This window comes from Tympanuchus pallidicinctus, unplaced genomic scaffold (assembly GCF_026119805.1).
Source record: "Tympanuchus pallidicinctus isolate F22 unplaced genomic scaffold, pur_lepc_1.0 scaffold6, whole genome shotgun sequence".
In the NCBI taxonomy this organism is placed as follows: Eukaryota; Metazoa; Chordata; class Aves; order Galliformes; family Phasianidae; genus Tympanuchus; species Tympanuchus pallidicinctus.
In genome coordinates this window covers 3,387,348-3,412,041 of record NW_026294780.1, presented here as the reverse complement: position 1 = coordinate 3,412,041, position 24,694 = coordinate 3,387,348, and the positions used below count along the sequence as shown (strand labels likewise).

Sequence of the window (24,694 nt, the reverse complement as noted above, 5' to 3'; positions counted from 1 at the left end):
TTCAACAGCAGGGATTCTAATTTACAGCTCAGTGCATTGCCTAGAATGACTGTTCATGCCTTTGTAATTTCTCTGTTTTATTTAGAGTACTCTTAATAAATTCAACTTCCAGATATACATAAAAAATAACAAAAATAATACTAATAAAATAACTCCTTATCCGAAAACCATAGTGACTGAAATACATCTACTATATGCACACAGTGGAAATGATTCATAGAAATGATTCAATAGAGGGAAACAAAGAAGAAAAAAAAAAAGGCGTAAGAAATAAAACTTGGTTTTTGATATTCTTTTTTACAGAAGTTCACAGTAATTATGTGGTATACCAGCTTTCTAAATCCTCTGTTTTCTTGTGCAATATAGACTAATATTGGACCAAAATCACAACGTCCTGAATTTATATTTATATTACTCTTTCATCATATCTTTTGTAAGATATAGCATCTCCAGAAATTTCATTTTGGGCTTCTTTTTTCTATAAGAAATCCACTGAGACTCTCAACTTCTAATGCCATTTAATCAGTCTGAAAAATTTTAATGAGCTCTTACTAGATCTGATGCAGAGAATATTCATAAGTGTTAGATCGGTTAATTAATTTGAAATGGAATAAAATGCTAGGAAATACACTTTTAAATTAAGAAAGATTTAAATCATTTGGAATTTTTTTGACACACTGATTCTTCATGAGAGTTCCGACCCCTTATAGAAAGAGAGGTTTTTTTCCAGTCTTAATGATTCTAATATTGTCTAGTCCAGCTGTTAACTATCCCTACCAGGCCCATTAAACCATGCCCCTCAGTGCCACATCTACCCTTTTCTTAAAAAGCTCCAATGGTTGCGACTCCATCACCTCCACAGGAAGCCTGTTCCAATGCATTATGACTCTTTCTGAGAAAATTTTTTTTCCTAATATCCAACCTGAACCTCCCCTGGCACAAATTCAGGCCATTACCCCTCTTCTTTTCACCAGTTACATGGGAGAAGAGTCCTATCCCCACCTAACTACAACCTCCATTTAGGTAGTTGAAGAGAGCAATAAGGTCTCCCCTAAACCTCCTCTTTCCCAGACTGTACAATTCCAGTTCAAATGATCAAGTACATTGGGGTATGTTTTTGAAATGAAGTTGATTCACATATTCAGAATGAAAAGAGGAAAAAAAGTTTAGTTAACACTGTTTGTATTATGACACATTCATTGCAAATTATTTCACTTTGCATTTCAAGACAACACAAATACCAGTTGGTCTCTGGGTGAAAACTTAGAACATGAAAGGCTGAAGAATCTTATCTACTCATTCCTTATATCTTTGCACACACCTTTTTTTCTCAACAATCCTACAGAGAAATCAGTAATCACAGTCTAAAACACTCAAAGTTAAAAATTAATATGCAATGCATTGCTGTAATGAAACTCCAAAACATCAGAATTCATGTTTCACTCAGGATAGACGAGAAGTGAAAAAAATATTTTCAGGAGAATGACAATGTTATTTGAAATAAAAGTGAACACATACTCTCACTACCAATTTATCTTTGAGATATTCTCCCTACAGATTTCTATTTCAGAATCAAGTTTGCAAAGTTATATATGAAGGAGAAACTAAACATTGCTACAGATAGCTCAAACTTACCAGTCTTCAAATCAGAAAACAAGAAATATGATCTCAGAGATTTAGAATGCATAAGTAAATACATGGATTAGAAAAAATATATATCCCTCTTTATCAAGAAGTATCTTCAATATTTAGCTAAATCAGTCAGGAAGGTGTGAAAAGTGAGCTGATCCATGTTTAAATAACTCTTTCTAAACTTTGAGTAGTGAAGTCATATTTGAAGATTTATTCAGAGAGGAAAATCACTGAACTTTCCTATGCACAGTACTATGCAGTAAATCAGAGTAATCTGCATTACAAATATTATAATGCAGTGAAGGGGAATAACACTTTCCAACAAACAATATAAGCACCACTGGGTGGGGGGTTGGGAAGACATTGCTGATTTTTCAATTTTTTTTTTTAAATCCTAATCTAAATATTAATAATATTTATAAATATTTATAATATTAAGAAAATTATTCGGGTAATTTGTTCCATCCCTTCCTTACCTTCTCTGGAGGTGCAGGAGGGTGAAATCTCTTTGCACAAACTAGAAATGCATCAGGCTGTGGCTTGCCACCCTTCACCTCAGGGTCATCTCCCAGCACAATATGATGAAAAAGACTGAAGAAGTCTTTGTGTCTGGATGTTTTCATCTGAAATGTCACTTCAGCTGAGCTAGTGGCAACAGCTATGGGTATGTTGTGTTTGTGTAAATGTTGGATCAGTTTATTGACTCCTGCAAGACAAATAGATATGTACATTTTATTCTATATTTATATATACATATTTGCAGTTATATGTATTAAAATTTCTGCCTATTTATGACATATTTAGCAATATTTCAAAAATGTTGTCTAACTGAATTTAACAACCTATTCTGACTGGTTAGTATCAAAGAGATTTCTTGCTATATCTGGAAAAGTTCTTGTTCCATCAAAGAATATTCCTTTAAGTATACAATGATTCCGACATCAAATGATTTTCTCAAAATATGCTGAAAATAACTTCAAAGCCATTGCATTTATATGCCCATAAGAAGCTTACTTGATGTCCTCAACTTTATAAGCATTTATTATTTCAAACATATCTAGAGTTATGTTCTTGGAAAAAAAGAATAAATAAACAAATATCAAAGAAATATGCTCTTCTCACTGACTGGTACAGTCTTTAATTTTTGAAACAGTTATCCAACTGGTTCAAACCAGCCCCTAAGAGTGCTTAGTATTTTTTTTTTTTTTTTTTTTTTACAATTACTAGATAAAGCAATTGGACAGAAAAGTGGAGCTGTCAATCACAGGTGTTAAAACCAGAGCTTTATCTATTGATGATGTGAACCCTGAGTAATGAACATCTTGACCACAATAGATAGAAATTTTAATCTGCTCCTATCTTCTAGCGAAGGTTAATGTCAAGAATGGTGAAAATACAGCAGTCACTGTAAGAAGGAAACACGCTTTGTTATTCAGTGCAAGTTTTGAATCTCCCATGCAAAGCCTTCAATGTTTCTTTGTAGCAGCATTCTGAACACGATACCTCTCTTTAGACTGCTAATTATCTTCAGCCCTGCTGCTTCAAAGCTTCAGCTCATCTGTCAGTGCATGTTTACTCTACATTTCTACTGGAGGTAGCCAGCCACAGAAAAGTGCTGTTGCTGAAAGGTTATTTACTCAAGGTTCTCTCTTATATGCTCTCAGCATAGGTCATGATTTCAGTGCATAAATGCGTGTGTATTTACCATCACTTTTTGACTTTCCTACCTATAAGACAGCTGTACCTAACACCATCAGAGAGCAAAGATTTACATTACTCAGAAAATATATTTCAGTAAAAATATATTCAAGTAATTATTTTAAAATTATATGTGCAAAACCAGCAAAATGGATTAGATGCTGAGCAGAGGGGAAGAACCATCTGTGTCCAGGTCTGGAGCCCAGTCTGGAGCGCCCAGTGCAAGAAAGACAGAGAGCTGATGGAGAGGGTCCAGAGGAGGGCCACAAAGATGATCAGGGTACTGGAGCATCTCCCCTCTGAAGACAGGCTGAGGGAGCTGGAGAAAAGAAGGCTGCAGGGGGCCCTAATTGCAGCCTTTCAGTACCTAAAGGGAGCCTACAAACAGGAGGGGAATCAACTCTTTGAAAAGGTTGACAACTGCAGGACAAGGGGAAATGCTCTTAAGTTGAAGGAGGGAAGATTTAGGTTGGATGTCATGGGGAAGTTCTTTATTATGAGAGTGGTGAGATGCTGGAACAGGCTGCCCAGAGGAGATTGTGGATGCCCCATCCCTGGAGGTGTTCAAGGCCAGGTTGAGTGGGGCCCTGGGCAGCCTGGTCTAGTAATAAATGCGGAGGTTGGTGGCCCTGCATGTGGCAGGAGGGTTGGAGATTCATGATCATTGAGGTCCTTCCAACCCTGGCCATTCTGTGATTCTGTGATTCTATGCAGACAAGAATACCAGTCTTCCCAGGTTTGTGTCATCTGCAAATTTACTGAAGGTGCACTCCATTCCAACATTCTGATCATTAATGCAGGACTGGACCCACTATTCAACCCTGAGATACTTTGCTCACTATTGGCCTCCAACTAGTCTTTGCATCACCGACCACTACCCTCTGGCCCTGGTTGTCCCCCCAGTCTTTCTGATCCACCTCACTGTCTGTTCATCCAACCTACGCTTCAGTAGCACCTCTATGAGTCTTAGACTGTATTGAAGCTCACTGCTTACCTCTTTAGTTATGACATTTTATACTGAAATGGCATTATTCATTATGATGTGAAAATTAATAATACACTTGTAACACCCAAAACCTAATTAAATTAAATTATGCTTCGAATAAACAGTGGAATTGTTAGTGACCAATTCTTTCATGACCATAACTATGTACTCTATCTCTCATCCATCTCTCTGTGCCATCCATATACTAGTGACATCCAATTAACAGTTTAACTGTTATGCAGTCCCCTGTAATTCCAGAGTTTATCTACACTATGTAGCCAATGACAATATAACTGTGCTTGAAAAGTCTTGTAGCTGAGAGGTAGAATATTCTGTGGAAGAAACAACATGGCCACAGACTCTTTTTTAGAGAACGATCTTGATCAACAGATTTTTGCCCTGTGCACTGAAATTTTTTTGGAAGAGATACACAGGTAACCATGTACTTTCTTCACATAACTTGCCAGCAAATTATGAGCACAAATACAACTTCACTCTCTTCTTGCTGACCTTCAGCACCCCAAGAAGTTCTTCAAATACATCACACAGTGTTGCTCCTCATTCACTGTGCCAGAGACAGCTTTCTACTCACACTAACAGCATGAGTGTAGAGGACACCTGATCTCTGGGTCACAAAAAACAAGGCACTTTAGACACCCACACTCAAGTCTACAAGTGATTACACAGAAGAAGTAGTCTGTGAGGCTTCAGTGGACATTAGAAAGAAAACATTCACTTCTGAGAAAATGGCTAAAGAAGAAGTGCTTCACATGTTTAAATTAACTATGTACATGCATTATGCTTGTCTTGTATGATTTATGGCCAGTTGTGAACAAATGGAAATCTTAAATATAGTTTATGTCTAGAAAGACTACTCTTTCTTTTAAAAATCATTTACAGTTCCTGTGTTAAATGTAACATCAGATCCAAATAAAAGCTTTTCAAGATTTCATCACTCTTTTTAATCAAAGAAAAGCTAACGTTGCCACTCAGGGTTTAGTCAAGTTGATTGGATTTTTAGCCAATTCAACAATAATCCTTTAAGATCTTAAAAGCAATTTACAGTAAAAATCTCAACTGCAACAAAGCATAAAAAGTACTTAAAGAGAAAATAAATCTTACTGAGAACAATAAAAGCCGACTTTTCACCTATGCCACAAACTGATTTTAAAATATTTTTATGTGCTAAAAGAGTTCCAAGCCCATCAGAACAGTGCTATTCATTACCAGCACATTCTTTATCCTCAGGTGAATTCAGTATTGCTGCTACGATGGTGATAGAGTGACGGAGGTGGGACTATCCAACACTTGGTGTAATTGCCACAAATCTCGTGAGACTGTGGAAATATCTCTCTCATATCCACCTGTTTCGTTTTTGTTCCGAGACATCATTTTTTTTAAAAAAAAAGCTATCTGTAATGGTACATTATCTTTTCACTGAGTTTCAGAAGTATAGATGGAAAATAATAACCTACTCCTCATCTGGAAAAATAATTGGCTATAATGAAGAATTCTATCTTCTTACTTTTCTCTAAAGAGCACCAAAGATTCTTCTAGAGCCATTGGGTCTCCTTGTTTATCAAGCCATTAATTTTGTCATAGTCTAGACATTCTGACACAGGTAAGCCCACGAAATGGTAAGCCCAAGAAATACAGGTAAGCCCAAGAAATACAGGTAAGCCCAAGAAATAAATATGATGCATAAGTATTACTGTTCTTTATCAATCAAAATTCAAATCTTATTTCCCAGAAAAAATTGTCAAAATAGATTGAAATTAGAATGCCAACTGTCTAATAGCTGTCAAGTTGACCAGATAGAGGCTCGTCATGTCAGAATAACCTTACTCCTTCCAATATCAAGACAATTAACTTTTACTTTCCTGTATTTCCTGATTACAATCTGAAACACCAGATTAGTCAGAGAACACTGTAAACCTAAAATGTCACCATTACCTTACATCTTAGACAACACCTGCATGATCATTCTTAATTAAAGAATATTAAAAAGCAGCAGAATAAATCCACGAGGCTTATATTAAATAATGTTCTCAGAAGATATAAAAGTACATAAGAAAGGTATCAATTAAAAGACTATAGCTATCAGAATGAAGCATAGGTTAGTCTTTAAATAAAATTAATACTAAGCAGCTAGTGCAATTTTTTCTAGATTAATACCTAACATCAATCTGGTTTTCTTAAAATTCATGGTAATTCACTTCTCATTCATTGGTACAAAGTACAAATCCCATTGCTTCAGTGACTAAGCCTGCATTTGATCCTCACATTGGCATAAAGAATTAAGTATTTACATTAACATTAATTCTGCGTTAGAGAATTGTCTGAAGAAAATTATCCCATGTATACAGTTGAACTGAAAGAGTAACCAGTTGAACAATTCTGGCAATGATAAAAATGTCTACGTTTGCCTCAGTAAGAATTTTTCTTGATTCATCTATAATAGACAAGCAAGCCCAGAACTCATTTTTTGAAGTAAGAAACAGTGCAAACCTTAATGTTTCCTTTGCTAATTTATTCTATCACCTCTCTGCATCTGTATTCAAGCTACTTCTCTGACATTAACATAATCCCCAGCAAATATAGACTATTCACTCAGTGGCATCTACTACATGTGCTGCTCCATTAAAGTGACTCTCCTCTGTGATTTCTAACACTTCCACCACTGATCTATCTATCCAACATTTTTTAAACCCAGACAAAGGTTTTCTTTGTCTTGCATGAGATAAATCTGCAGAAGTTTGACATAAAAAAATGAAAAAACAAATTCCTCCATCATTTTTGTTTACCTAGCAAGCTTAACTAGGCTTACAGTCTTTGTTGGATCTACATGTGAGAAAGGCACAGTTGCAAAAATGCTATATATAAAAAGCATCAGAGAGACATGCAGATAAGTTGGCTGAGCAGGAGATTCAAATTTTTAGTTACCTAAGCAAATACATATTTTCTTTCTGCTTCTTTTTATTCGGTTTTAACACATCACATATTTTTAACAACTAACCTCTTAATGCCTTATGGGACTAGGTATAAGAAAAGGATCTAAAAATTAAAATGATATAATTAACGTGCTGCAGCAATTGCCAGAAAACAAACACACAAACAAAAAAACAAGCACACACTGAAAGAGAAAAAAGTCTCTTTGGAATTGTTTTAGTGACATGTAGTGACTTCATTTAAATACACATATATATATATATATATATTTTTTTTTTTTCATTTCTCCCACACTTCCTTCTTTTTTTCCCCCATAAATTATTGATATTTGCTCCAGGACTTTTTCTTTTCTTTTTTTTTCTTTTCTTAGAAAAAGTTAACAGCAGTTCTAGCTTTAAATATTGCTTATGTTTTTATGGATGAGGATTCTTCTCTAAGCATTCCACATGTAAATGTAATGGAATAAAATGCATGAGTTTATATCATAAATGAGATTCATAAAAAAATAAAAATGGGCAAATACATTTACCTGTACATAAAAATAATATCTGGGCTTAAAGTTGGACTACAGAAAAATGACTTACTGTGTTAAACAGTTGCCAGTAACCATTCTAAAGAATTCCTAGTTTATGAAACTGAACTTGGGCATATTCACATTGCTTTTTATTCTGTACTTAAAACACATAAAGAGCAGCTGTTTCAAGTAAATAAAAAAAAAAAAAATCAGTACTTTTAACAGACAAAATATCTTTCACAAGTAACAGATTTGAATAAAACTTGCTAAAGCAAGAGAGATGAAACTGAGTCTCTAAGAGGAACTTTTACTGACATCAGATTAAAAAATTCTACTTTGGCTAGCAGTTAGCTAATTCCATAAGCAGTTTATAAATACTAAAGAGAAGCATACCTGGCATCAATTCAGCTGTATGGAATATCTTCTCCTGCTTCATTTTACTTTCATGTAGTAACTCCTCTTTGGTTATTGGAAGATCTAGAACATCTCGAATAATCTGTGCCCCTTCTAGTGCTTTTTTACCCATGACTAATGATTTTATATCCCAAGTATAGGTCTTTCCAAAACGCCCACATATCTCTTCAAATACCAATGTATAGAGACGTTCAGTATCTGCCAAAAAACAAAGAAACAAAAAAAGAAACAACAATAGATTACAAATACATGCAGCCAGTTGACCAGCCAGTCTTAACAAACAGGATAGCGTAAATGATCATATAGCACTCTTCCAGGAATAAGAAAGTATATTGTCTCACCGAGAGAAAGCAGCCTTCTATGATCACTTCAGAGATATGTGGGTCCTTCAAGCTGTCCCTTCTATATTCAGAAAAGGTTACTGAGGTTTACAACAAAGAACTATCTAGACCTATTCTTCCATCAACTTTCTTTTCCATTGGCAGTTTACATTACAGGTTAGCAACCACTGACTTAATTAAAATGCTGTACTTATTCCTTGAATGGGAAAGAAAAGAAAGGAAGGAAATCTGGTTCTCAGGGATGTCATTACATATTCCATGTAAATTGGGGGAAAAAAAATTAATTATTTAAGAGGATCTTTGAACGGAAGCTTCAGAGTGCTTTCAAAAGACACTACAGTCATTATTATAGTGCTGCTGGCATATTTGCATTTACATGTGATTACTCAAGCAGAACACACCTACTTGATTTCTTGGATTTCCAAGGGGGTTGTGGCAAGAGTAAACTTCAGGCTGAATTTTGCCAGTGAAAGGTGTTTATTGTTTCAATTTTTTTTTTTTTTTTTTTTTTTTAAATAACAGTATACAATCCTTCCTGTCTTTCCATATGATAAATCATTGAAGGAGGTCAATAACGTTTAATTTGACACCACACAGAGGAAGAACAGTCCTTTTAGCTCTTGATTTCATTTTTATGAAGATCCTGAACAGAGGTATTTCTACTAGACTGTTTATCTTTTTGAGTTGTCTCATTTGGAACAAAACTACTGTTGTTACCCATCCTTTAATTTCCTTCTCATGCATTTTTTTGCCTTCTGTACCTCTAAAGGACTGCTTATTATTATCATGTTAGCAGTGAAAGACAAAAGTAACGAAAGAAAGTAGCTGCATTTATGACATTTGTCTAGCGAGATCAGGGACTTATCTTGTCACCATATCTTTTGCTATGCAAAAATATTTTTATAGGGAAAATAAAATACTGAAATTATTCATGGGCACCTTGCCTTACTTTCTGAATACTTAGGATGTAAGCAACAGCATTTAAATTGTAAGACAATATAGGTACTATGAAAAAGACAATGAAGAAAGAAAAGCAGAGCCTACGGCTACAGTATACCCAGTGACCTTCCTCTGCAGTCTGACAAATGCTCACTGCTTAACCTAGTAATCTGCTTGTCCTGAGATCAGCAGATGGTTCTGATCTGAAATCAAATGAGAAACATCACTGCACCTATATCATTGTGTGACCACATAACAGTGCAGAAGACATGCATTGCTGCCTGCCAGAACAATCTCTTTCATCTTTTCCTTCAATAACCAGAAAAGATGTTGAGCCAAAAGAAAAGCTAGAGAACCAGTGCACCTGTCTGCTCTGTTCAACAGAGTAGCAAACTATTTATAAAAAGTTCTTTGCACAAATATAAGAGAAAAATAATAACAGCTGATGTACAAATGCTTCTCAGCCAATCATAATTAATGGGAAAATGTTAGGAGTAACCTAGAAAGTCATAAAACACACATCAAATGCATCACACTATGCATCTGAATCAGAAGAAACACAACTGGCTTGGCATTAAAAAGCGATAAGCTGGCTAGCACCAGGAAGAAAAAAAAACAAACCTTGTTTGCTTTACACTGCCAGGTAATACACTGCCAGCAAGCTGAGAAGGTGAGTTAAGAACAAAATGCTTCAATTTTCACAGTTCTTTCCTTCTATTTCTCAGATGTATTGATTTTTCTTGTACATCATTTAGGGTCAACTGTTGACCCTAAGTTGAAAATTGAAACTGAAAATTAATCCTCATCTTATTAAGCAACACACAGCAAACTATGCAGAAATAAAACGAAACAAGGAATTAAAAACCTAGTTGCAGAGCAAGGTGTTTTTTTTTTTTTTTCCTGTCTGTACAATCATTCCATTAATCTATTTGAAAGTGAATGACTAAACTGTATAGCTACTCAACTTAATAGCCTCCTGCATTTAAATATCACATGCTATACTTGAGAACAAAATCTTGTCTTCTTAAATAAATGCTTAATAATGTCTAGATTACAGACTAAAAAATGTTAGATAATGGTGAAGTTAGCAGACCAAAGAGCACTTATAAACAACCTTGTGTCAAACCTATTAAAATAATTAAATATTATGCTACTTGCATTGCATTGGAAATTAGTTCTCTTGACGCCAATAGAAATAATAACTAAAAAAAAAAAAAAAAGGAAAAACTCTGGTCAGTATACAAATAATCATTCATATATTTAATTTAAATGTGAATTAGTCTCACTTGTGCTTGAAGCAACACAAATACTTAAATAAACAGATTATCAGAAAGCCTTCTTTCCTTCCCATTCTGTATTTCACTTGCTCAAACAGACATGAGCCACTACACAGCACAGAAAGAAAATATGAAATCTGAGAAATAGAAGTTACACCCCAACTGCACACATACACCACACAATCTCCAATCACAATCTGAGAAGACTACTACTGGAAAAGACACAGGTTTTGGATAAGCGTAACAGCTAAGGACATGCAATCCTTTTGACTAAACTAACAAAAATCTGTATACCCCTCTTATAACCACACAGCAGTAACTAAATACCTATACAAATTCAAGTCTCCAAGTCTGGGAGATCTGAAAAAACTAATCAATTGTGACCTGACAATACAGAGGACCAGCACATTCTTTAGGGTTTCTTCTCAGACTGAGGGCTGTGGTTATAATTAGAGATTTATCATTGCATAAAATAATTAACAATCAGTGTAGGTTATTGTATATAATTTGTAGCTCTTAGCGTTGCTCATATTTCCACAGATTTTCTAAAATTTTGTGTTACATGGACCTTTCAGTCACCTGAATTCTTTTCAGATCCAAATTCCTATCAATCAGCATGCATTATAATCGTGACCTGGAGTCACACATTACATAGAAAATCATGAGTCATTCAGTCCTTGGAGTAAGATACTGGTGGAGGCATCCTCGGCCATGGGACAGCATAGGCTTTGCTCTCTAGCAGCAATTCCAGCCTAAATCCCACTTAGGGCTTGGAGCTGCCTGACTTTAAAACACTAGGCAGTGCTATGCGTATTTTCATGTTTCCCTGTTTAAAGACAGGGGTCACCACATCTTAGTGACACAGCAGCTGGGAAACACTAACACTGATGGGCTTAATCAGACATTGATTGGAGTCCCCCACACTTGAGTCTTGGTATCTCTATTGTACTTATCATTCTGACAGTGCGTGACCACACAGTTCTGTGGCCAGAGAGAAGAGGGAGAAGGGGACAGAGTTGTAAATTCACAATCTGCTTACACAGTATGGATATTTACCCTACTACAAGCTAACCATATCACCGTATGTCAGGAACAGGAGAGACCAGTCATACATACAAGCTAAGCTAGGTTTTCGCCCAACTGTAACAAGAAATAATCCACAAAAGCTGATTTACAAATGTTTAAGTAAGGTCAGAAACTATTATTGACTATAAAGAAATGACTATAAATGAAATTGAAGTTCAATTCAAGCACATCAATGTAGGCATCCAGCGGTATCTTAATAAGTCCAGACATTCATAGAGCCAATGAGGCCCACACCAGACTGCAAGAGTAGCTGGAGGTTTAGCCAGGTGCTATACAGCAACCCAAATTGTGATAAACATATATGTTTATGAAAGTGAATTTGACTCCAGCTGCTAGCTCACATTAGGAACATTTATCAAGAACACAGCAAGACACATGTGGCTGTGGTCTGTTCCAACAGGAAGAAAAAAAGCAAGATTTCTCAGCCCCTGAAATTGGCAGCAAATGTATTAACTTCAGCTTTATTGTCTCCTGCTTTTCAAAATATTCTTAATATTTCCAATTGCCATTCTTTGGTGCATCTTTTACATAGACATCATCAGCATGATGCACTGCTCATCCACTAATCACAGTTCACTGAGAATGACTGACATGCATTCCCCAACCACATATCATCTTGCAGTCATTTTTATATCAATTGTTCTACACAAAAAGCAAAAGCATCCCCACTGATGCTGTTTACAGTATGTAAAACCCAATCATAACAAATACAAATAAAGAGACAAGAATGACATAGGTGCCAGATTGCTCAGCTTGTGATTGAGCAAAAAAAAATGCTAGCATACATGCAGAAAAGTCTATAGGTCACTTGGCAATAGACACAGTGGAAGACATGGGTGTATGAGCTGTTCAAATCACTGCAGTCAGAAGTGCAGGCCTACCTAGGTTAAGGGTACAGCAGGCACCAATTCTTATCTAAACCTCAGTTTCACCACTGCTTACTTATACAACATGGCTTAAGACAGAAAATTATGACTTGGTGAATGAATTAGGAACTTTCTTTTTATATGACTTCTGAATGTGTGCAAGTAATTTTATAACACATTTAAAATTATCTCCAGCTTATCAAGGAAATAAGGTTAGTACAAGTACATAAAAGTTTATCTTAGCTGTTCGTTTTGAGTTTGAATAAACCATTCAATCTTTGTTACAAATTCCCTTGATGCAATATATCTATGATTAATATTTAAGCTAGAAGTAAACAGAACTTCAATCTTATGAATTCAATACTTTCTAGTAAGCCAAAATCAGATCCAGACTAAAATTGCCAAGATTTTTATTTTGATAGAGGAGAGAGAACTTGTTAGGTAAAGAGGAAATTTTAATTCCAGCAAAAGGTTTATTACGTCCATAGTCATGAAGCAGGTTTTTCTCTGTGTGGAAGAGAATTATCTTAAGTATTCATTTAAGACAAATTCAAACTTGAATGGTCATTCTTATCACAATTTTGGCCCACATATGAGAAAACCTCATAAGATTTTGTCATCAACACAGAATGAATTTACACATATTACTATGATTTTGCTTTCCTATTAGTATTTCACAACGCTCCCTCAAATCCCAGAGGATATGCAACAACATATGAACCCATGCAAGTGTTCATTTATGGCACAAAATATAATTATAAACCATAATATAATTATAGAAGTGGAAACGTTACTGTGCTAATTGTCACAAAGTTGCAAAAAGCACAGTAAACAAGTGCTAACTTGCAAACACATCCGTGCAGCTGCTGAAATGATAGGAGAAATGAGCATTCAAAAAAGTACGTAAGATTGTTCTTCTAGTTATAGAAATACTAAAAGCATATTTATATTTTCTGTCATTTCTGAATATAAGGTAGCACAGGCCTTCCTTGCTTCCTTGTTTGTTTGTTTTTATTCTTCCATTATATCAATGGAAGTGGGAAAGAACACTGGATAGAAATGTAGTACTGGCAAAGTCAAAATAGTGACAGATTTCCCAAAAGAAAAACTAACTTTGTCAAGTCTTGTCAATTATCACATGCAAAACTCAATCAATAGTCCTCCAAGCTTCATGCCCACCTACACTGACATGCAAAATCATGAACTGTCCTTTTCCCCCTCCAGCCTATTAAAGGTAGAGCTGATCAGCTCACTAATAATTGAATTGTGCCAAGTCTATGAGACTCAGGAGCACAATTGCTACAGCACTGCATAAAAGCCAGGGAACAAATGTCTCTTAGTAAGGGCTCTGTCTTCCAAAGAGATTCATCATCAAGCATACTGCTCTGCAGCATATCTCTCCCCACAAGCAGTACATGTGCTTCGCTTGTTTGATCACAAAGTTGGACCAGTACTTATAAACATGGATGTGAATATGAAACAGAAACACACATTTCCAAATGGCATGTGGACTATCACAGAGTTTATGAAATGTCACTGCCAAGATAAAATTTATATAAGTATCCACAAACCTTGCATGATCCTATTGGTGCTTTTCATAAGCTGAAAAAGAATACAAAACTGACAGCCTGTGAACAACAAACTTAGAATAAGACATTCTCTTAAGCCAAAAAGTAATGCAAGATACTATCCACAAAAAGTTTATCAATTACAGTTCCATCTCAATAAAATAAAATAAAATAAAATAAAAAAATTACTACAATGGCAAAATACTAATACCTAAAAAAAATTCAACAGCATTATAGCAACCAGTCACTGAAGTAGCAATAGTTTATTTCACTGAATAAACACGGTGTATAATTCATTCTCCATTCTTTTTCTGTCATTTAGCATTTCATCCAGATGGAATCTGAACCTTTCCCCTTTAGTTTCAGCACTCAAACAAGACGGACAAAAACAGCATAAACAATGCAAAAACCATTAAGCAACTATATAACTGACACTGGAACAAATCTAGAATTGCAAAACGGAATTCAAACCATCCAGAACCACTGGACAATTAGAGATGAAAGAAGAATTAAGATTTTTGTTTCTAAATAATCTTTAGTAGACAACAGTCTTGTAATATGTCTTGCAGTTCCCTCCCAACACCTTTCCATTCATCCTTGCATCACTGAGAGAGCTAGCTTAAAAATGCAAAATTACAGCTATTTGTGATGGCTAAAAGCTGAAGAAAACAGCAGTGCAACAGCTGACCACAGAATCACTTACAGCAGCTTAGCAAGAGGGTGGATGAGAAATGCAACAGAAATTGCTTTCTGCACAATAGCCTAGCAGTTAGAGCACTAGTCCAGAAAATGAGATTGAACCTTTCAATCTATCCTTAGGATCTAAGCCAACTTCTCTAACATCTCAAGAGATTTTTGTTATATATGATGTGTGTATACAATACACGCAGAAACTGTTGTGGGTGAGGGAGAGGTGTTTTAAAGGCATCAGCTGCCTTTGAAACAATAAAACTTAGATGAGAGATAGCCAGTGAATCCAAATCAACCTGGAGCCTGTTGAATTAAGGGCACAAAGGGTTATGGGTTGAAACACCTTAGCAAAGAGGGCCTCCAGAGGATTGAAGGAACAAGAATGTTCTATTCTTCACTATATCATTTCCCCCTGTTGCTTCCAAATGAACTTGCTTATGAAAAAAATGAAACTAAATTTGTCACCATACAGAGGCAATCATTTCAGTCACTGTCACAGAAAGAAATAAACACCACTTCTATGTGTGCTCAATCAAACAATTTGAGCCATGCCTCAATTTCAAGGCATGGGGTGTTGGTGTCCACAGCCAAGGAGGCTGAATCCAAATGCAATCTGCTCATGGAATCAGTCAAATGAAACTCTACTACAGTATCCAAGTCTTATAAACTTTGGATTGATCTACTTTCATAAGTACTATCAAGTTTATCTTATTGTAACTTAAAGCTTAAGGTTAGTAAAACGTATATGAAGATAACCAGGAAGCACTAAGTAATAGCTGCTTCAAAATCACAAGGAGCAGTTTATTCTGTAAGCCATTTTACATAAATGATAAACTGCAATTTCTGAAAGATAAAGAAAATGTAATGACTATAATTGCTGAAAATTAAAATTATTGCTCCGATTTAAGCAATGATTTGCAAATCATTATATTTTTGATTAGCACTTAAAATCATTGAAATGATCCATTATTCATTTTAGTAGAGAGCAGGAAGTCTGTTTTGGAGCTTTAATTTTTGCAAATCTATTTCTTACGTTGTACTGGAATATTAATAGAAGTACACTCCAAGATATACCATTATGCTACACAGTGCTTACTTCACTAAGTCCAAGGAAACACAATGCCACTGGCTAACTCAGTTAAAGCACTGCCAGTCTGCTTGTCCTTCTCTGATACAATGCATCTTACCACAAATTCAACTTATTGTTAACAGGCGTAAAAGGAAAGTAAGCTTAGTATCCAAAAAACAATAGCTGCATAGAGCTGTGCCCAAAGAAGCATCACATATTTGCCCCCCTGGGATTATACTAGGAAAATTCTTCTACAGAGCTAAAGAGGAAGTCTATTTCTCATTTTGTATGCAAAGAAATATTTTATTTCTTTGGGGAATGAGTGGGGAAAAAGCTTTTGGGGAATAGGGTGGGGACGAAGCTTCTGAATAAATTCAAAAAGCTCTTAGTTTGCAATAATAAAGCAGATATCTTAATGCAATCTTGTATTCACATATGCACCTTTTTTTTTTTTTTTTTTTTTTTTTTTTAATGCCATAGGGAACTGAAAAAAAGTTTGAGAATAAATCATTTAAATATTTTCCTGACATGGTGCTGTAAAAAAAATATTCCACCACCAGTACAGCAGAGCAAATGAGAAACTAAAGATAAATCTGTATTTCAGTTCAAGTAAACAAGGTAACCCAATTTGATATGGCAGACAATATATACGACATAATTAAAAACATTTTAAAACTACACTTATTAAGCATCAGTTATGTGACAACACCTAATTTGTTTAAAAGTAGAAAAGCCATTGATACTACCATAGAAACTATCTGATATGCTGATATGCTCTTAGGCATTCATGAAGACCCTTAAGCATTTAAAAAAAAAAAAAAAAAGAAAAGACAACCATGAAAAAGCTTTTGACATGGTGCCAACATCTGCTTGTTAGGGCTAAACCTACAGTTAACAGAGGCATGGATTTTTAAGATGTATGTGACAAGTCATAGTTATACTCTCATTAGCATATGAACAACTACAACATGGCAACAGTAAAATACAAGGACGATTCTCACCCAGAAGAGCAATCACTAGCTCCTGGAAGAACAGCTTACACCACGCTTACAGTGAACTCAGCCTTTCACCAACAGGGTTTATCTTCTTGATTCACTGCTGACAACACATGGCTACAGTATTGTCTTTAGGAATGCAAAACAGGATTTTAAATGTTACTTTGAAGTGAGATGCTCCAAGGCACCTGGATGAAACCACCATGTAAGGTAGATGAAAGAAAAAGGGTTGCTATGTTACTGACGTTAGCAGAAGAAAAAAAATATCTTAATTAAGATGTACTTTCTCTCTAGGAAAAGCTATAACATAACCTTCCCTGAACAAACATGTCAGAAATGTTTTGTTTAACTCATAATCTGAAGCAGAAAACAATGGAAAAAGGAATCTGAAGGAGAGGGGAAAAGAGTTAGAAAACTTTATTCCCTCCTACAAGAAAAAAAAATTAAAAAGGCATGAAAATTATCTTCAGCACACCACATTTTCTCCAAATACCAATTTCCTTATTATCAGGAAGATTTTCCTTGCCCAGGAGAAGTACGTATACACAAAGATTTAGGCGAGTTGAGAACTCAACATGTTTGACTTCCAGTGTTACATATTTCTAAATCACTCACAGGAATACTGCCCCAAAAGCCAATTTCCTAAATAGTGGAAACACTTCAAAAGACAGAGTGACTTTAATAGAGAAGAAAAATACTTTTCCAGTGTAGCCTTGAACAATGTTCTAAACTTAATTGCAGCAATGTGTCAAAAATATACTGCCACAAGGGATGTGTAAAGGACTATAGATTAATAAAGCTAATCTCTTCCTTCCACTCAAGTGCATCTAAAAAACTTGAAGTAAACCAGCTGATAAAGTAACTTCTCTGTGGTCATAATATTTAAGCAGAGAAAACATTATCAATGTGGTTGATTTTCCAAGGGAGGATATTTGATCTTGCCTGGCTGCCTACATTATAGGAGAAAGTTTGAGAAATACTGCACGACCTATCCACATTATCTCCCTAAAAGCAGTTTGCTAAGAACTCCTAACCTTAGCCGCTGTAATAAAAAAAGATGTGCATACATGCAAATCATGTGGTAAGTGTGACAGAGGAAACCGAAAACTATATTTCATGAGCTGAAATCACTGTTCGTCTGAAAATCATAGATGAAACCTCAAAATTATTCTACAGGTACCAGTTTAGGGTACTTCTAACACCATATAAATGTGGAATTTTACCTAGAGAAGCCAGAGAGCTCATTGAAGTTGTATGACTACAACCCCTGCCTCCTACATGGGAAGCTGAGGACTGGAGTTCAGACCATTATCGCTATCTTACATGGTGACAGCAAGCCTTTTTACTCCTTTCTTATCTCCAGACTCCTGGTAAAAAAAGAGGCATATCTTAACAGGCTACAAAGACAGCAAGCAGCCTACAGAAGAAACACAAAGAGTTAAGCAGTGGAGTGTCATGACTGCTATTTTATCAGCTTTTTTGTTTGTTTGATTCCTAACACCACAGAACTACCAAAGACGTCAATTTGTTCTAGACTATAATCAGATGCTTTATAACACAAAAGTAAAAACTTACACTTGGCCAAGAAAGCTTTTCACAACTAAGTCTCCCAGAATCTAGTGATACACAGATACCTAAATGCTTTTGTGTTTGAGCTTAAACACTATCTGCACTCCAGCCAATGCTGTGTGCTGAGCTTACCTTGCATCACAAGAGGAACTTCTCCGGCATGTAGGAAATGAAGACCTGCTATTCAACTAAAGCTGAACTGCATTAGTATTCTTTTGTAGGAATATTCCCCAGTAAACTGCCACGTGTACAATTCAGTGTGTAATAACAATCATTTAATAAAATTTATTTTTATTTTTTTCATGAATATTCACACAATAACTCTCAAGACATCCCACAGCCTGCTACTAAAGTGCTGTATAGTTTTATTTCCAATACATATTAAAAACTGTGCTGAAAGTCTTAGACTCTCTGCATATATGAAGAAGTCTGCCTAGTGATACTACTAAATACTGACAATAACAATAGTGAATACAGTATTCCTTTTTAACTGGAAAAACTTGTTTTGAGCTTGGCTTCAGTTTTGAAAATTGTGCACTAGGTTATATCGTCTCTCAACGAACACTACCTCCCATCATACATAGTCACTACTTAATACAGAAGATGCAGACTGACTTGGGAGAGTGAACAACAAATGTGAGGCATGCACTAGCTCCCATAAGATATGGAGGAGACATTTCAAAATTAAATACCTAATGCAAATTATTACCTGTAAAATGGATTAAAACCAGCTCAGTCTGAAGCCATTTCAGTGATTTCCATGGGGGGGGGGGGGGAAGGGAAGAGAGGAGGGAGGCGGAAATCATCAATATGCCTCTATTGCACACAAAAATAATTATATTTCAGCAGAAGTGCCCTTAGAGAGACTACAATTTGGCACGCATCAGGTACCAAAATGCACTGGATATACTGGACCAGTCCTAACTTGCACATAAAATATTAAACTTTTTCTATAGTGGCATTTCCTAGTAGAGAAAACACGACTGAAAACCAATTCTCCTTTGATGTCTAGGTTTTGCACAACACTGAGCCAGTATTATGACACTTGAAGGCAATTATAACTGTAAACTAGCATAAGATCTTCAAACATTAAAATTTATTTATTTAACTTCTTCCAGCTTGTTTAAAACATGGAAAAAATAAGAATACCATGGATGCCTTATAAAAAAACCACCAACAACAGACAAACATAAAAATCATGCACACTGCAATCCTGGAAGAATACAGTGATTACAAAAGGTTGCAGACAAGAACCTCGCTAGCACCTTGGTGAACCCAATTCATGTGAGGGCTACAGGAAAAATACAAAGCTGATAGAAGAAGCTTTGACAGCAGCTATTAAGGTTATATTTTCAGCTATCTCAGAGGGGAAAGGTTGAATCTTATTTTAGTAGAGAGTGTTTCTGGGCATAATGGAAATGTTATGTTATGACTGTGTTTTGAATGTGACAGCTTAGAATTACAAAAAACACTGCTGTGTATCCTACTAAATGAAATAAAATATACACCTTCAGAGACTCAAAGAATGCAAGAAACTGTAGTCCATCATTTCATTCTTCCATGCAATCAATGTGTAAAATAAAAGCAGATATTCTTGACTGGATTAGCTGCCATTCCTTTTTCACTCAATCTCTCTTTTCTTCTACCACAGTTCTGTGAGCAAAAGTCAGAGGTTTTTTTGTCTTAATTAACAAGCAGCTTCACTCATCTACCGTTTATCTTCAATAAGCCTGATGCAGGAGTTGTGTCACTGGGGTGTGCTCAGTCCTACTGCAACAACACTTGCAGAACATGGGCTGGCAAAGCATAAGCCCAGTAAGTACGCAAACAGCATTTCTGCTTTACTTCCAAAAGTAGCCCCATTTTCCTTCCTTTTACCCAAAGACTAAAGAAAAAAGAAAAAAAAAGAAAAAAAAGGAAAATATCCAGAAGTCTTTCACTCACTCATTACCCAAAAATAGCAACAAATCTCCTGAATCAATTAAAGTACAATGTACAAGCAAGAAACAATCAAAGTCATTGTTTCTAAATATAAATACTTCCAATAAGGCAAGCATTTCCAATTCCATAGTAACAAACCTGAAATTAGATTTACAAAAAAAAGAATTCTTTGCTCCATAGCAACAATTTGCTATCACTCTGCTTGTAAATGAGCAAATTGTGCCTGAAGTGCAGTGCAGAGAACTTCACACTTCGGAAGTGGTGAGAAGTTTAAGGAAATGTGGAAAAAAATTGATCTCTCTGATGAGCACCTGAAAAGGCATGGGAAAAAATAACAGCTAGAAATCGTTAATATAAGACTGATCTATAAAACTTTACTCCATTCTGTTCTTAAGAGCTGATGCTTTTTTATCTTTCCATTCTAATGGTAACAAATCTCTGTAGTTTCCTATTACAAGAAATCTCTGATGTTCCACAATTTTTATTCTATTAGCCTTCTCTGTCTTACTTGGAAGCAGTTTTCAAACAAAACTGTCATAAAACAGTTTTCCAGTCACATTATTGTTTTTTTATTAGAATACAAAACATTTCTAATAAAGAACTCGTGTCTACTATTCCAAGACTGACTCCTGCACACATGTAAGATACGATTAAACAAAAGCAAATTATCAGGCCAGGATATAGATTTACTATCAATCAGCTATTCAGCTATTCATAGAACAAGAAGACTGCTTTGATGAAATAGGAGGAAAGGAAAGGAAATGTAGGATCCAGTCCGGAAAGTGTACTGGAAGCATATATATGTATATATATATATATATATATTTAATACAATTAACCTTATTTTAAAGTATGTCTCAAAAGAAAACATTCACTAAATATAAATTCTTGAACATACATATATAATATAAAGCAGACACTAACAATTCCAATATGCAAAGACAGTGTAAGAACTGCAAGTGAAAGGTAAAAAATCTCTGCTGAAGAGTACATGGAGGAAAAAAAAATCTGACAATCTCTACATATAAATAAATAGCTGGATCAAAAAGGAACATTTGTTTTAGCTCCATGAAAGCTGCAAGAAGAAAGAAAAAGAAAATGTTAATCTATTTCATGTTATGACTACAATATTAGAAATGGAAATGGATAAATACTGGAATAAATTCCATGGTTTTGCTGCAATGGATATTCTTTTTCCCTATTAGCAGAAATTGATTAGATCATATAGATTTTACTCAATTAACTAAGGTAATGAGAAGGGAGAATAAGAAACAGCAACACTCAATTTAAGCATTTTTCACAATTGCTGGGTGTTGGCAGGGTGGAGTGAGGGGAAGGTGCTATATACAAGGCAAATGCAAAGAGGTATCAGGTACACAGATTCTGAAATGTAAACTCTGTGAGCAGTGAATAAGGAAAACAAAGGTATATAATGTAGAATTACAGAATTCGATTTTATTATTAACTTTCATTTATAGAAAGAGATTTCCTCAGAAAAGTTTTTGCATAATGTTAGGGCGTTTCTCTTTGCAGTTTCAGAGTTACTGAGAAGCCACTTATTCACTACCTTAAGACATTTTTTGAATAAAACATATCCTCTCTTTCACATTCATAAAATACGTGCTTCAGATTTTCCTTTTTCCTTCTACAGTGTTTCCAAATGCACACACTAATAACCTGCTCTCTGTAACAGGTTCCAAAAAATGGACAAGGAAAATGTTCAGTTCCATTCTGAAAACAGTCGAAGTCATGATAAAGGGAAAACTGTACAAAGTCAGTGGTGAATCAGATATTTGTACAAACTAAATGTTGCCATAATGTACAATTTGCAATCAACTGCCAGATAAAAATTTGAGAGTTCTAGAACACACAAAAAGACACATACCAAAATAAAAATGCTACCTCTTGCTCTTTATTCCTCATTCACAAAAACTTAAGGTTAAACTAAAAATAATACCAATTCATTGGGCATTGATGTAGAAACTGGATATGTTGCAAGATCTTAGTGGATCAAGTATTTTCATTTCCCTGAGATATATTTCCTGTGAAATGCTGTTTTTAATTTTTTAAAAATAAAAATGTATTGCACTGCTACACGCTCTCTGCGGCTCCATCTCCGCAAAGCCAAAAAGCAAACTACTTTTTATTAATCCAGCATAATGCTATAGGGAGGTTTAAGTCTTGGCATAAAGATCCATCATTTTGTGAGGTGTAATTTTTTTTGCAGCAGTGCTCTTGTAGCACTTCACAGTCATCCAACGACCTACCCTCCCATCCCGAAGAGAAAGGGAGGCAGGGGAAGCTTTCTGTATGTAAATCACAAAAACATCCTTACTTATCAAAAAATAAAAACAAACTCTCAACCACACAGCAATTTATTAAAATGAAATAGAATCTCCTGATTCACATTAAATCCATTTATTTCCACTACTTCAGCCCTTCTCGTACACTATAATGTAATCCCATTTTTTTTTTCATGAAACACACATTATCTTTCATTCATTCTTCTCTGAATATTAGTGCAATGCATTATTCTTTTCCCTAAAGACATTTCTGAATGAAAATGAGCAATGTCTAATTCACAAGAATTCATGAACTAAGAAAGACACTTCCTCTGATGACTGGTCTCTAATCAAACAGGGGCCTATAGTTTGAATATGTGACAGTCTACACCCACGTGGATTGATAAAACAAAACACAGTTTCAAAAACAGTGTCCAAAAACATGCCCTGAGATGACATGAGTGGGCAATTGGTAGTGTACAGTCATGCTGTGAAAGAGAACCTGAATTAACTAATATTTATGCCGAGCAAATGATCACTGTTCAGGAGCAAACATTAATTGCTTGGCAGCAAACCCAATCAGTTCAGCATCCACAAGCAAAGAACCAGCGAGTACCTTCAGAGAGCAAAGGCTGTACAAGGGCTACTGGAACTATTACATCAGGTCAGGGAACAAGAATTAATGAGCTGGGAGAACTAGACACTGTATCACACTGTACATATTTCACAGTGACAAAGGTCATGAATAAATAAATTCCTGTGGATAGTAGATAGAAAGACTAAGCTGACAAATAATAAAATGGGCTTTCTTTCCCATTTTCTTGTGTTGTCCACACAAGAACCACTCACAAGCACAACAGACAAGGTAACTAACAGCAGAAATAAAAGATAATATATGCAGTATTAAAGAGAGACTTCAAGGACTTATCTGATGACTTAAAAAAAAAAAAAAAAATTCTTCCTATGCCTTAAAAGGGAAGGAACAATAAGATTAAAACAAAATGTTACCTATAAAAATAGCAAAACCATACTTGGGAAAGAACAATGTCTACTTAAACAAAAGGTCTCTCAAATTACAGAATCAGATTTATTCCCAAACTACTAAGGAAAACAGTTAAGTAAGAGGAATTAACAACAATAGTAAGTTGCAGAACAATGGAAGCATACACAGAGGCAGCAATTATCAATACTGTGCACACGTGTACAACCTTTCAAGAAATAAAATACAATAAAAAAAAATTGTTAGCCATAAAAATAAGCCACTTGAAACTGGCAAACACACTTTATCAGTTACTGAATTAAGTAAAAAATGACATAAATAGATGGGAGATAATCAACCTATTTTAAGTGACAAAAATATCCTAATAAAGGTCAGCACTGATCTAAGAGTAGGAACATTATTATTATAATTATCATCATTATGGTAGAGGGAAAGGAAAAAAAATCAAGGTCAGGAATTTCTGTTAGAATCATTATAAGATACAGAAATGTTCTTGATTAAATGCATCTCAGTAGCGTTGTGGAAAAAAAAAAAAATTAGAATCAACACAGAGAGACACAGAAGAAAAGAAGCACCAAGTATTAGCAGTCTCTATATTATCCCCCCCCCCCCCTCAAAAAAAAAAAAGTTTTCTACAATAAAAGCAACGTATACCAAGCTTGATAAGAGGCATCATTTAGCCTAATTGCTTTTGTGTTGTTAGTTAATATAGTTCCTTGCTGTTAAAAGAATGATCATCTTGTGAGAATTAATATCACCATTAACAATCGATTATCAATTATAAAATTTAAAAAAAAAAAAAAAAAGTTAAAAATAGTTGAGAATAAACACCTTAAAAGAACTCTGTAAGTACAAAAGCAAGTATTCCAGATTAAGATT

At 35.1% G+C, this 24,694-nt stretch overlaps 1 protein-coding gene across 2 annotated transcripts in view; it reads right to left on the bottom strand.

The window, feature by feature from the left end:
• Positions 1–24,694, bottom strand: part of PUDP (pseudouridine 5'-phosphatase) — a 58,906-nt gene that overhangs the window by 25,473 nt on the left and 8,739 nt on the right. Inside the window, exons 1-3 of one of the 2 annotated variants that reach the window (XM_052705671.1) lie at positions 18,725–18,746; positions 8,172–8,390; positions 2,109–2,338 (exon numbers count right to left, since the gene is read on the bottom strand). In XM_052705671.1, coding sequence (XP_052561631.1) covers positions 2,109–2,338; positions 8,172–8,390; positions 18,725–18,731 — 456 coding nt within the window. In that variant the 5' untranslated portion in view covers positions 18,732–18,746. Of the gene's footprint in view, positions 1–2,108; positions 2,339–8,171; positions 8,391–18,724; positions 18,747–24,694 lie in introns of those variants that run through there. The other variant, XM_052705670.1, reaches the window with a different exon arrangement.